Source organism: Cotesia glomerata, linkage group LG1, assembly GCF_020080835.1.
Source record: "Cotesia glomerata isolate CgM1 linkage group LG1, MPM_Cglom_v2.3, whole genome shotgun sequence".
Classification (NCBI taxonomy): domain Eukaryota; kingdom Metazoa; phylum Arthropoda; class Insecta; order Hymenoptera; family Braconidae; genus Cotesia; species Cotesia glomerata.
In genome coordinates, this window is record NC_058158.1 from 33,145,800 (window position 1) to 33,159,396 (window position 13,597).

The 13,597-nt window shown below is 27.5% G+C and overlaps 1 protein-coding gene across 5 annotated transcripts; it reads left to right on the plus strand.

Moving 5' to 3' along the window:
- Window positions 1-857: 857 nt before the first annotated feature.
- Window positions 858-12,988, plus strand: LOC123275429 (synaptosomal-associated protein 25). Of its 5 annotated transcripts, XM_044743551.1 has the most exons (8): window positions 862-1,018; window positions 1,185-1,219; window positions 2,006-2,227; window positions 2,424-2,465; window positions 4,458-4,506; window positions 10,365-10,482; window positions 10,660-10,933; window positions 11,059-12,988. In XM_044743551.1, the coding sequence occupies exons 3-8, from the start codon at window positions 2,123-2,125 to the stop codon at window positions 11,119-11,121; spliced, it is 651 nt and encodes a 216-aa protein (XP_044599486.1). In that variant the 5' UTR covers window positions 862-1,018; window positions 1,185-1,219; window positions 2,006-2,122; the 3' UTR covers window positions 11,122-12,988. The 5 variants fall into 5 exon arrangements, with proteins under 5 accessions (XP_044599484.1, XP_044599486.1, XP_044599481.1 ...); XM_044743549.1 differs by lacking the exon at window positions 1,185-1,219 and having other exon boundaries at window positions 858-1,018; XM_044743546.1 differs by lacking the exons at window positions 862-1,018; window positions 1,185-1,219 and adding an exon at window positions 1,617-1,777.
- The last annotated feature ends 609 nt before the right edge of the window (window positions 12,989-13,597 follow it).

The window sequence follows — 13,597 nt, forward strand, 5'->3', positions numbered from 1 at the left end:
TAGACTAAAAAAAATTATTAATAATAATAACAATCGAGAAATTAGTTTATCAACCTCTTAAAAATAATTCACGATAATTTATAATATTATAAAAAAAAATTTCAAGCTATTGAAAAATAGTAGTAAAGCAGCATATTTTTGGTATTTTGCCGATAATAGAAAATAGGGATCTTCTTTTCCGGTTTTTTGCTGCAATAATGCCGCAGACATACAGTAAATATGCGGTATATTTACGGTTTAAATGCTGTAAATATACCGAAACTTTTCTATTGTATTGCCATAAATATTCTGAATTTATTTCGTAATTTTTTCATAATAATTCGACAAAAAAACTGGCTAAAATAACTGAAGTATTACGGTAAAAATACAGCATTTATATCGTATAAATACCGAATCTTTACGGCATTTCCAAAACCGTGAGGGTTGTGTTCATCCCCGGATTTTTGGGCAGTGTGAATAGAATATGACGTCACTAATTTTCTAGCGCACAATAAACTTAACAATAATAAATATGAATTAATGTTGTTAAATTAAAAAAAAAAAAAAAAAATTTAATAACAGTTATAAATTTAAAAAACAAACAATAAATTTTCTTTTTAATAACAATCACTACTCGAAAAAAAAAATTGGTTTATTTTTATCATTTATAAATAATTGCTTGTAGGAGTCTTAAAACTTTTATTTATTCTTCGATTTGAAATTTTTAGTAACAACAAAACAACGCCTACCGCCTAGGTAAGTTACAGTAATTTTCAACCTTTTTTACCGGCCACAAACACTTTCTGTTCCGTTCTTACAGACACTCGGTTAGATTTACTTTATCATCAGAGCGGGATAAAACATTGCTTGATCAGCAGCTTATATCTCGCCCACATCACGTGAACGCCCTTCTGACGAGAACGAAGAGTTCATTCTGTTGCTTGATATTTGACATTTTAACATTTCCAGTAAAAGAACTACAAAATTATTCAAACAACTTTTTCTCGGAGGATCCAGTCATCAATTACATATATCAGAGGTAAGTTCAAAGTAATTATATATACTTAACAAATAATTATAGCATTTAGTAAGTAGTTAGTAATATAGTCAACCGTATAACTGTATATACTTAAATACCACTGTGCAAGCTACATTAAAAATGCAAAGAAAAAGAAATTGACAAAATACTTCATCTATATATTTAGGACACTGCCTAAGGACTAAAGACAGCAGTAACGAGGTTGGTGATTATTAATTACTCAATTCTATAAAAAGAATCTGATATAACAATTGTCGTCACGAGGTTTGGTGTCACCGTAAAAATCGATTAATGATATAATATACTTTCAAATGTATAGACAATGTATTGATAGGAAAAACTTTATAAATTTTTCGGACCTGTTAGACCATCTATTTTTATATCTACATACTATGTAAGTTATCAATAAATGATAGATCAATTGTTGCATTGATACGGAAAATGCAAGCTAATGATGGTGTATATATGTTGTGATTGGTGAATCAAAACAAATCCTACTACTCCTGCAGTTGTCAGCCTTGAAAATGTCAGTTATTTATATTAATATATAGATATATAAGTAGATCGTTTAACGAGAATTATTTGGTGGTAGCTGCGCATGATATCTTCCGCGGCGCAGCAACGTAATGACCCATGCTCGCTTATATTGATTTTACTGTTGGCGGTCGACGTTAAAAACCAGACCAGTCCCTGTCTGATGTTCAATCGTGTCGAGTCGTGGTGACATTGACATTTTTTTTACATCCCGTTAAACTATTGGTAAAATTTTTTTTTGTTCTCACTGATTGAATTTGATTTTGTTGTTTTGATCAAAACCGTTCATTAACTTACGGTTGCGATTTTATAAGAGAAAGATTTACGCGTATATATTTTTTTTAAATTTATCTCAATTGTGCAATAATTTGAAACTTTACATACATATATGTATACATAATATATATAAATATCTCACGTAAGATATTGACAAAAGTATCTTGATGTTTTCAGTTTCTCAAGGACAATATTCAACCCAGAGCTATTGGCTCCAGAAACAGTGAACTTACAGTCGGAGAAAACTAAGAATCCTTTGGTAAAAAACTCAGGCAGGAAGAAAACCAGGAAATAATGCCAGCTCCAACAGCAGATGCAGCTGGACCAGCAGAAGGAGCTGGTCCACCTCGTACCGAACTCCAGGAATTACAGCTAAAGGCTGATCAGACAACTGATGAAGTAAGTCATTAAGTCATCACGATCGTTTTCAAAAATGTCAATTAACTTTTTCCTCACAAATAACTATTAATCATTACATATATATATATATTTATATTTATAAGAATGACTTAATAAATTTACTAATGTCTAGATTAATCAATGACAGAAATTAGAGAGAGATCTGTTTCTAAATAATGATTTTTTTATGTTACAGTCCTTGGAGAGTACTAGGCGTATGTTGGCGCTATGCGAGGAGGTAAGTGGTTATCCATATCTGTTAAAATCGTTTGCGTGACTACTCCTACCCTCTTTAATCTCTTATCCATATATATTCTTTATTTTCTCTCTCTCCCCTTGTAACGGTCTGTCATTGCGTTGGTTATATTAATAAAATTACTCTACGCTCCCTTGATCGTAATCGAATTCTGTACATATATATTCATCAAGATATAATGTTATTGATAATAATAAAAAAGGTATTATTGCATTTTTTCTTCAAAGTCGATTCTCGACTTCTAAACCATTGCAACGACGTTGAGGCAGCAAGGATGGAAATCTGTGTACTAATTGCACTAATTACTTTTTGGTCTATTTATTTATTTATTTATTTATTTATTATTTTTTTTTCTCTTGATGACCCAGTTATCCTTGTGACTCCCGTTTAATTTAAATATGTGAATTTTCAAGCCCCATGCACTTAACTAGTAGTCGAGGTAAATAAAACAACGCACGTAGCTGAAAAATTATTTTATTTTTTTGGTCAAGCTACCGAGCGTTTTATTATATAATTTAATAGTTATCTTGTTATGACATTCATTCCAATGGTTATGATGATAAAAAAAAAGTTATAAAAAAATTTCGTTGTATCCTTGCACTAACCACTTTTTTATTTGCCTTTAATAAAACGGAAAAAAAATAATAAAATAAAATAAATATGTATAATAAAAAAAAGTTTGAGCTAATCCGTGAATATTACTTTTTGTTGTACATATATATATATCTATATATTAACATACATATATATGTGTACTTACTGTCTATATAGTTTAAGTATCGACTACACTGCACAGCAAATTCTTGATTGTAAAATGTTTACTTCCTGATGCATCGCGAATATAAACGAAATAGTTTGAATGTTGTCAATTAATATACATATATATTTATTAAAAATAAATATATTATTATGATTATTATTATTATTATCGTTTGCCCGTCCTATAAATGTTGTTAATATTTTGTATTATCTGTCTGTCAGTCTCTGTCAGCTTGCTTTATATTACTGTCTTTGCGCGTGTCAAATACGTGGTCCATGTAATTCGTATATGTGATATGTCTGTCTATTTTCTGTCTGTTTGTCTGTCTGTCTACCTATACTACGATTTGTCTCTATACATATATAATTTGTCTATTAACTTTGCCTGTCTGGCTGCCCGAGAGCTTGCACATCGCCGACACTGTAATCTATACATAAATGTATATGGCTGCTCTTGTACTACATGGAATAATAAATTTTCATCTATATATTTAATCTATATTGAACTTTAGAATTATCAACTAATTGCGAGTCACGACCTTAAAAAATTAATTATGTGTAAAAGAATTTAATATATTCACTTTAAAATATTAAATTTGGGTAATGTGCATGGAATAATAATTCACTTAAAAAAAAAAAAAAAAAAAAAAAACCTCTAAGCAACATCTTTTGCAAATTCCATACACCGTTTTTAAATACTTTTAAACTTACATTATACCCCCTTACTGCCTCTCTACTAAAAACTCCTGCAGTGTCTATATTCTATACTACTTTTTTTCAATCATTTTACATTCATCTGATTTTTCATATCTACTCGCTTACCATATTACTATTAATAACATATAAATACATGCAATAATATAACTAAGCAATAAAACGAAAAATAAAAAATTTAAGTAAATTAAATTATATTCAATTTAACGATGATATATGATAAATAAAAATACTTTTAATTAATAATATCACTTTAATTTCTTCTGAAAAAAAAAATTCCTCTGGAACTGTAATTGGATTGATATTGCGTCTGTTGATTGATTAAATTAATTAAAGAAACTACCATTACATTAAAAATCCATTTATTTATCATGTATCATGTACAATATATACTATATATACTTAATACTAAATATACTGTTATACTAAACCATTTAATACTCCGACTCTTTAACACTCGTGGTGGTTGTGTGTGTTGTGCTGCCTCTGTCTGTCGATTAGAGCAAGGAGGCCGGCATCCGCACTCTGGTCGCTCTCGACGACCAGGGAGGTGAGTTAACTGCTCTACTACTAAGTCATTAATTTCGCGTTCACACTTTTTTATAATATATAATATATTTCGTATACGTTAATATCGATTTTTATATGATTAATATATTACATTACATTATTATTTTTTTTTATGTATCAATTAATTAATTAATGCTTAATTGCCGTATTATTCAGTCGACAAACGTCATGAGACCATACATTTTAATGCTTTATTAAATATAACATTGTAATCATAAATATGATTGTTCCCTGATTGTTTCATATTTTGTTTTAATCAAGATTTTTTTGTATTTAAAAAAAATATGTCATTTTTTTCGACATAAACATTATCAAAGCATCCATTCACAATTATTTAAATATTATTATTATTACTATTATTGTATACTCAAGCTATTGTCATAACGGTCAGGTAAGATTTTATTATAAAGAAAGAATGTGGTATATAAAAAAAAAAAAAAAAAAAAAAAAAATACATATCAACGCGTTCTAGTTTCTTTTAATAAAAAATAAAAATGCTCTTGTTGTCATCCTGGTCCATAGGTTGGTTGGTGGGTTAAATTTTAAGAAAAAAAATAGTTTATAATAATATTAATGATAGAAAAAAAAATGTAACTATTAAATAACAAGTAAAAAGATGTAGGGTTTTTAATATTATTATTATTTTTGTTTTATTAAAATAATAATGGGTAGTAAAAACATAGTTTACAACATACATATTATTTAGAGACGATTTAAACTGATTGCGCTTTTGTATTGTTGTGTGACAGTTTCATTAAACCTTTATGACTATATAAACTGGTTTTATCATGACCTCCAAGTTCCTTAAACCATCCTTATTGCCACCACAACCACCACCACCACCACCACACCACTATCAACGCCACGTTCCACTGTCACCCTAACTTGATAAAAATATATATATTTATTTGTTTATTTATTTATTAATAAATAATTATTGACAAGAAAAAAATATATATATAAAATGATGATCTATTAGACAGGATAATTAAACGATAAAATATTAATATATATATTCAACAATACAAGTATCACACAGCTCTCTGATGGATGCATAGGATAAATCGGGCTGAATACAAGTAATTACTTATCTATTTATAATTTATTATTTGTTGTGGTTATTTTTATTATTATTATTATTACTACCGTAGTTAACAGATAAATCTATAGATAGAGATTGTTAACCCGACATTACCCTATGCAAATAAATTTCATAATAAATGCTCAGCATATACATTATTATAAATTCAAATTACAAACATGAACGAGATAATAAATTTAAATATAGAATTAGATTTATTGTTAAGTAATCAAACAAGTCAAATTAATTATAAATAATACATAAATCATCTCTGTGCTCTCTATTTTCTAATATCGCCACTATATCTCTCAATTCTTTTAATTATATATACTTTTATTTCTTTTTTTCTATTATATATACACGGGCATTATATCAACAGATAACTATATATACTCACTTTTTTATGACATTAACATAATGTATACAGTCGACAATTATTTATATGCTCACTATAAATAAAGCTTACAAAAACGAGCTTTTTTTTTTTAATGTCTCGCTTTTTATATTAATAAAACTCATTCACGAGTCGTGCAATTCGTAATATAAGTAGTATTGTAGTTGAATGTTGCTATGTATACCTTAAATATATACATATTATATATTTTTAACAAAATATCGGGTTCATTTATAAAATAAAAACTATTTTCAAAAATCCATATCTTTTTTTTTTTTTTTTTTTTTTTTTTTTTTTTTTTTTTAGTTTCGACAAGTACCATCTTTTTTTTTTTTTTTCAATATTCTATTCACTATTATATGCATATTTATATACAACAAAAGTGTCGTCTTGCATCATAAAATGGGGCCAGGATGCTTGCTGATAAAAAAAACCTTGACTCTGAGTCACAAAACTTTATCCTCTGAATTCTCTATCACTCTTTCATACAAATTTTTTTTTTTTTTATTATTATTACAAGAGGGAAATTCCGGAGGAAACTCATTAATAAAATAGCGCGAACAATAAATGTTAAAGATGATGGCAGTATTGTAGTCTTAACTCTGCGCTAGCACCCTGGTACCTTAAATCATTATCAAAATTATATTAACGAGCAGTACCACATGCGAGAATTTAATTTGTCGCAAATTCTCGTGATAAATACAATGGACGGGCTTTTCTTACTTGTATTGTGCTTGTCAGAATAATGCCTGCCTGTCTACGTATCTATAAATTAAATAGGTGCCCTTCCTTACTCTTGTTTGCATCACTAGTTTCCTAAAAATATACTCTATCCACTATATATACCTCTAATTATCATTCTACGACTTACATACTTACTATTAAATCACTACTACTATAACTACTACTACTACTGCTACTACTACCACTACTATATACTATTATATTACTATAACTGCTATAATAACTATACTACTTATTACTGTTAATAATTTATATATAAATTATTATTATTATAAATATTTATTTTTTTTTTGTTTTAATAAATCGATGTAATCCGGAATAAGCGCTTTATGTCTTCTTTTATCTCATACATAACTGGTTTAATCATATCGTCATTGCATAAAGTAATTGTTGTTTAACTAAATGTCTTCGAAATCGTGTTGATGTTAATAATACTAATGTCTACTAATTAAAAAAAAAAAATTTAATTAATAAATAATAAACTATTTCGTCTGACTATAAAACTATTTATGGGAATGCATAATCGGTGATGGATAAATGTTTTATTTACGTGATATAATTAGCACCCAAGTATTAAGTATTCGTGTTTTATTTATTATATATTTATTGAAACTTAATAATTTGTCTTGATGGCTGATTATTTGACCACTGTGCTTGCTGCCATGAGGGACGCAATTAAACGAATGAGTTATTATAAAACTGTGTATATACATAATTAAATATATTTATAGATGGGCTTAGATCGTGTCTGTGCACAATGTATACACTGCAATGATATAAATTTTATGTATAGATTAATTAATCATTCAATTAACCTTTTACTTTATTTTCATTTATTTTATTTATTTAAAAATTTTCTGGTATGAATACTTGTGCCTATGAGATATATAACTCAATTTCGGGTCCTTTACTACTTATATTGGCCTATTTATTGGGCGGGTTATTGGCCAAAACATATCCCTCAGGGCATACAGCACGGTGGGCGTTTCTTTTTTCATTCATTTCGCAGTATAATCTCACACTGAATGATGTTTCGTTCCGGTTGCATCGTTGGCGTCTTAGAGCGAGGACGTTGGAGCAAATACTCTGATGATGTTAGATCATCAAGGCGGTAAGCTCTTTCTCAACCGATTAAGATTTTTTTTTAACTCTCGTTTTAATAATTAAATTTTACTTGACGTTATTTACTTCAAAGACCGATGGACTGATACTGAATTATTAATTAATACACAATTTATGAATTTAACTCAAGAATTTAATTATACACCCGTTATTTATTGAATATTTTGATAAATTTACGCACGCTGTTCTATTGAATAGAATGAAATCAGTGCAGCGTATTGATCGAAATTTTCATATAAATAAATGGTATGAAACTTGAGTAGCACACTCAACTTATGTCTAACAAGAACAAAACAACACAAACATACAATAAACTCGTATAAATAATAAGTATATAAGCCAAAGTTTAAATAAAATAAGAAAATACTTGAAATAAAAGTTTTAGGAGCACACTTGTATAGTTCGACAACAGAGATATAATTTTCCCAACTTTACCTACAAATACCATATTCAGCAATCCCTCTAGGCACTAATGCGTTAGTTAATAGTTGTATGGTATAAATTAATTAATAGATTAGTTGATGTATGTCCGTGTTAATTATGCGCATATGTTTTGCACATTCGGCAGAAAAAAAAAAAAAAAGACGTCGTGCCGCTTGTTATTGAATTTAAATGTAGAAAGTAATATTTTATATACCGCAATAAAATACACGATGGCTTTGTCATTGCTGTTATATATATATATATTTTTTTTTTTTCGTACTAGCCTTCGCACGTAGCGTCCTCGCGCTGATCATCTGTTGTAAATTAATAAATAAAATTGTTGATCGATCGTTTATTAATTAAAGATGAAACTAAGTAAAAAGAAATTTAGTAATGTGAGATTAATTGAACCGTTTGATTAGTTATGTTAATATGATAATGATAAAATGAGCATATAGATATATGTATATTATTTTATTTAAAATATACGTGCAGCTGACCGTCCGCCCGCTCGCCATCAGATACTGAACATCAACGACGCTTAGCTTCTTCACTTCACTTCTTCAATCAAGGATTTAAATGGAAGTGCTTTTTGCCCGTTTGTTATTGTTGTTGTTATTATTATTATTATTTATATTTTTTTAAATATCATTATTGCCATTATTTTTATAGTAATTAATTCTTAAATAGATGAGGGAGAGACATATGCAAGACAGCGGCGGTGTTTGGGCGGCAGCAACGGTTTATCGTCATATAAATACAATATGTTGTTAATAAAATTTGTTTTATATTGAACGGTTGCCTGTTTAGAGCCACGAGGTCGGGATGAAATCTCTTGTTATGCTGGACGAACAAGGCGGTAAGCCATTTAACTAGATCATAACTTAAACTTAAACAATAAATTATAAATTAAATTCGAAACTTTATAGTTACAATCGACACGAGTTTTATATTCAACAACTTCCAAGATATAATAACGATCTATATTTATTATATATACCAGCATTACTTAAATGTGAAATGAAACAACACCATACAGCATTATTTAATGAAATATTCAAATATTTTCATCGCACACTGACCATCTGATACAGGAATTATTATTATTAATAATAATGTATAAAACTGTATGACTAAGACAATTATGACGAAGAGACAATTCTTTGAACGTTTATTAATAAAACCTATTATAACAACATTATGTAGTTAAAATATATATGTTAAACTAACAAATTACATTTAAAAACACGAGTAATTAATAATTAATTAATTTATTAATTAATTAAGAGCAGTAAGTAATAACAACAAATGCCCACTAATAACCAATCATCTAGTCCGCCAACCAACCGCCCAATAAACAGTGTAACACAGTCGCATTTATAACAGCGAACTGTTACTCTAACTACAATAAAATATTTGTTAAAACAATTATTAAATATTCAAATTAACATATATGCTAATATTTTTTATTTATATTCATTAAATAACGATACACTTGTTTCGAAAGTAAATTAATATTTATATCCTTGACAATAACTATGAGCACCAAATAAAATTGGAATAATATATTTTAACAGCTTTCATTTAACATGCTGTCTTAATTATGACTAAACGTAAAAATATATATTTTGTACGTATTAAAAAATAAAACCCAATCATCAATCATTTTTTTACAACGTTTTTTGTCATAACTCAGTCATGTAATATAATATATTTATCAATTAGTAATAATAACAATCATTACATTATCATTTTTTATTTTTTTGCTAGTATTTTTATCATTAATTGTTTTGTGTTTTATTACAATAAAAAGTTTTTAATAATTTTTTGTTAGTAAAATTTGTTTTCTAATTAAATTATTAAACTAAAATAACATTTTTTATTTTTTAAAATTCAATTAAACAAAATCATTTGAACAATCGGATGTAGACTTGTATAAAGTATAAAGTAGTGTAAAAACGCCATGAATTTTCATTAATACTTCAATAATAGTGGCATTTAATTTAAACTAAAGACCTATAAATTAAGGATCATTTATTTACTTTTGTTTTATTCTTTTTTTGCCAATTAACAGAGCAATTGGACCGAATCGAGGAGGGGATGGATCAGATAAATGCAGACATGCGAGAAGCAGAGAAGAATCTCACGGGAATGGAAAAATGTTGTGGCATTTGCGTGCTGCCTTGCAACAAGTATACTTTTATCTAATACTTTTTTTAATATACCTATAGAGATATACCTATATATAAATGGAACAATATCGATTATCCTTCTTTTATTTTTTTTGTACAACGGATAGTGAAACGACAGCAAAAAATATAATAAAACGAAAGTGATGTCTATATATATGAAATATTGGATATTTTAAGGGGAGCAAGTTTCAAAGAGGATGAAGGAACGTGGAAGGGCAATGACGATGGAAAAGTTGTCAATAATCAACCACAGCGGGTAATGGATGACCGTAACGGGCTTGGACCTCAGGGTGGCTACATTGCAAAAATTAATAACGACGCACGTGAAAATGAAATGGAAGATAATATGGGTCAAGTTTCAACGATGATTGGTAATCTGAGAAATATGGCTATTGATATGGGAAGTGAGCTTGAAAATCAGAATCGCCAAATTGATAGGATTAATCGAAAGGTAAAATTAATTCTTAAATTAATTTTATCATTTTAATACAATAATTAATTATTATTATCATTATTATTATTATACATTTATTAACTGTTCTTTAATTAAAAAAAATCTTTTTTATTTCTTCACAGGGTGAATCTAATGAAACCCGAATACAAGTGGCGAACGAACGAGCACATCAGCTACTTAAATAAGCTGACTTAGAAGAAAATAAATAATTATAATATTTCCGGCATATATAAAATTTATTTTATTCCTCAATCCCGCCTTTTGCTAAATTAATCTGTGCGAATAAATTGGATTTATTCAAAGCGCTCTCTGCATCATCAATCATATCCTCAATGTGCAATTCGAGATTGTTAATTAGCTTAGAAGTATCCAGAAACAAAAATTCATATTTATAATTAGATATTTTTGTCTTAATAATTACTCAGTAGCTAGACTAAAAAATCTTTAATAATTCCAGTATTACTTTACTTAATTAAACTGTAAACTTAAAAAAAAAAAAAAAATGGAATAATATCCAAACGAATTATCGATAATATGTATTTAATACAATTAAATATTTTTTAAATCTCGATTGCATTTATTGTAAAACAAATTTATCGCCAATAGTATTGCGATATATGTTGTGATTATTATTGAAAACTTAGATTTTTGTCAAACAAATACGATTAATTTCTTAATTAATATTATATATAAATTTGCAAATAATGCAGTTGCTTACTTGTAATACGTATAGTGAATAATTGATTAAAATCTGCACAAATTAAATTTTTGGATGTTGCGCACGGCTGATTGATTATTACTGGAGGGAATGTGAGGGAATGTTGTTTCGATAACAAATTTTGTTATCTCATGTATAGAATGGTCGATTGATCATTAAATTAAAAAAAAAATACATCATATACTTATGTTGTTAATCATAAATGTTGTTAAACAAACAATTGTTATTTTTCACTTTCATTATTATAATTATAAAGTGATTTTTTTCCATTTTCAAACATGTATACATACACCTCACAATACAAAGTAAATCATTTTAAAATTGCGATGCATATTTCATAAAAAACAAATAATATTTTTCGTGATGAAAATTGATTGCAATAATTATTAACTAAAAAAATTAATATATTATAAACAATATAGGATTAAAAAAAAATAAAAGATAAAAGATAGGCAAATTGAATAAACGGCGCTACCGTAGAGATTCACGTATTTTATCTTCCTCGAGTAATGAAGCATCCGCTCTTTTTTTGCGTACTGATCAATAAAGCAATCTAATTAATTAATATTAATAATTTATTGATAATAAAATAGTTAATTGAAAGTAAAAAAATTAATTAAGTGGAAAAAAAACATTATATAGAATTATCAGATGTCTTAATCAATGAATTGTAAGATTATTTGCTTTGACAGAAACATATCGATTGCGGTACTGTATATTGTGACGATAAACTCGATTTTGTACAACACGTGAATGTCTACGATTTATCAGGTGTACTTAAAAAAAAAAAATTAATATATGTATTATACATATACAATATATATTTATATTAATATACAAATTCCATGCATTCCAGTAGATTTCGTTTTTATTAAAACAAAACAGATTGTGAATAATTGTAGATATTGAACAAAAAAAATTAATTAATCAGATTAAAATTTAATTGATTTCGTAGCGACGTAGACAAATAAATTGATAATAAATTAAAATAAATAAAGAATTAAAGGGTGTTAAGAGAGAGGGGTTTGTTCCACTGGATGCGGGCAAATATGAACTAAAGTGCTGAGCACGGTTCTTAAAAATAAAAATAAAAAATTAATTTTGATTAATAGTCTTATTTATAGACTATACAAATATATATATTGTAACCTGAATTTTTTCTCTGATCTTACGTAAAATGTATAATAATAATAATAATAATATTAATAATAATAACAAGAGTAACACAATGAATCAAGATTAAAAAAAATTATGAAATAAATAAAGAATGAACTACAAATGCCTATGTACTCTAAACCTTTAAAAAAAATGAAAATAAACTGCTATAACAATTACAAATGTATTTACTATTATTAATTGTTATAAACTCATTCATTTGTAAAAACTATATTTATTATTACTTTTAGTTATAATAATATATATATAAAAATCAATTCATTTATCAATATTATAAATATTCATTAAGGTGATCATTCGTGAGATCATTTTAATTCATGATAATAAAACGGATTAAAAGTACAATGCTATAGAGTGTAAAAAAGGATAATCGATTAGTTAACGTGTCGAGATAATTGTCGTGTCTTTAAAGTATATCGTGGACTCTGACGTTTTGGTGTTCCGGAAGACGGTAGTACGGCTTTCAGCGGCGTCCTTCGAGAATCTATAGCAGGTCTTCGTACCAGGGACCGTGCGCTTTTTGGTGTTTTTGTTGATAGTGGTTTCTTTATGAGTGGAGTATTAATAGTACTCACATCTACGAACTGAGCCGCGTGATTAACTAAATCGTTTTCACTTCTTGCAATTGCTGCATTCGTTGATGAAACGTGATTGTGGCTTGATGAACTTAAACGTCTACCACTTTCTCTCCGAGTACTTGGAGATATGAATTGATGATCGTCTTTAACCCGCTGTCTATTTTCTTGATCAGATAATAAACTATGACG

Bases quoted from the DNA above. Each gene is read 5' to 3' on its own strand.
- LOC123275429 (XM_044743549.1), top strand. From the start codon at position 2,123: ATGCCAGCTCCAACAGCAGATGCAGCTGGACCAGCAGAAGGAGCTGGT. The intron at 2,466-4,457 runs GTAAGTGGTTAT...TCTGTCGATTAG, and splicing joins TGTTGGCGCTATGCGAGGAG to AGCAAGGAGGCCGGCATCCG. The intron at 10,934-11,058 runs GTAAAATTAATT...ATTTCTTCACAG, and splicing joins TTGATAGGATTAATCGAAAG to GGTGAATCTAATGAAACCCG.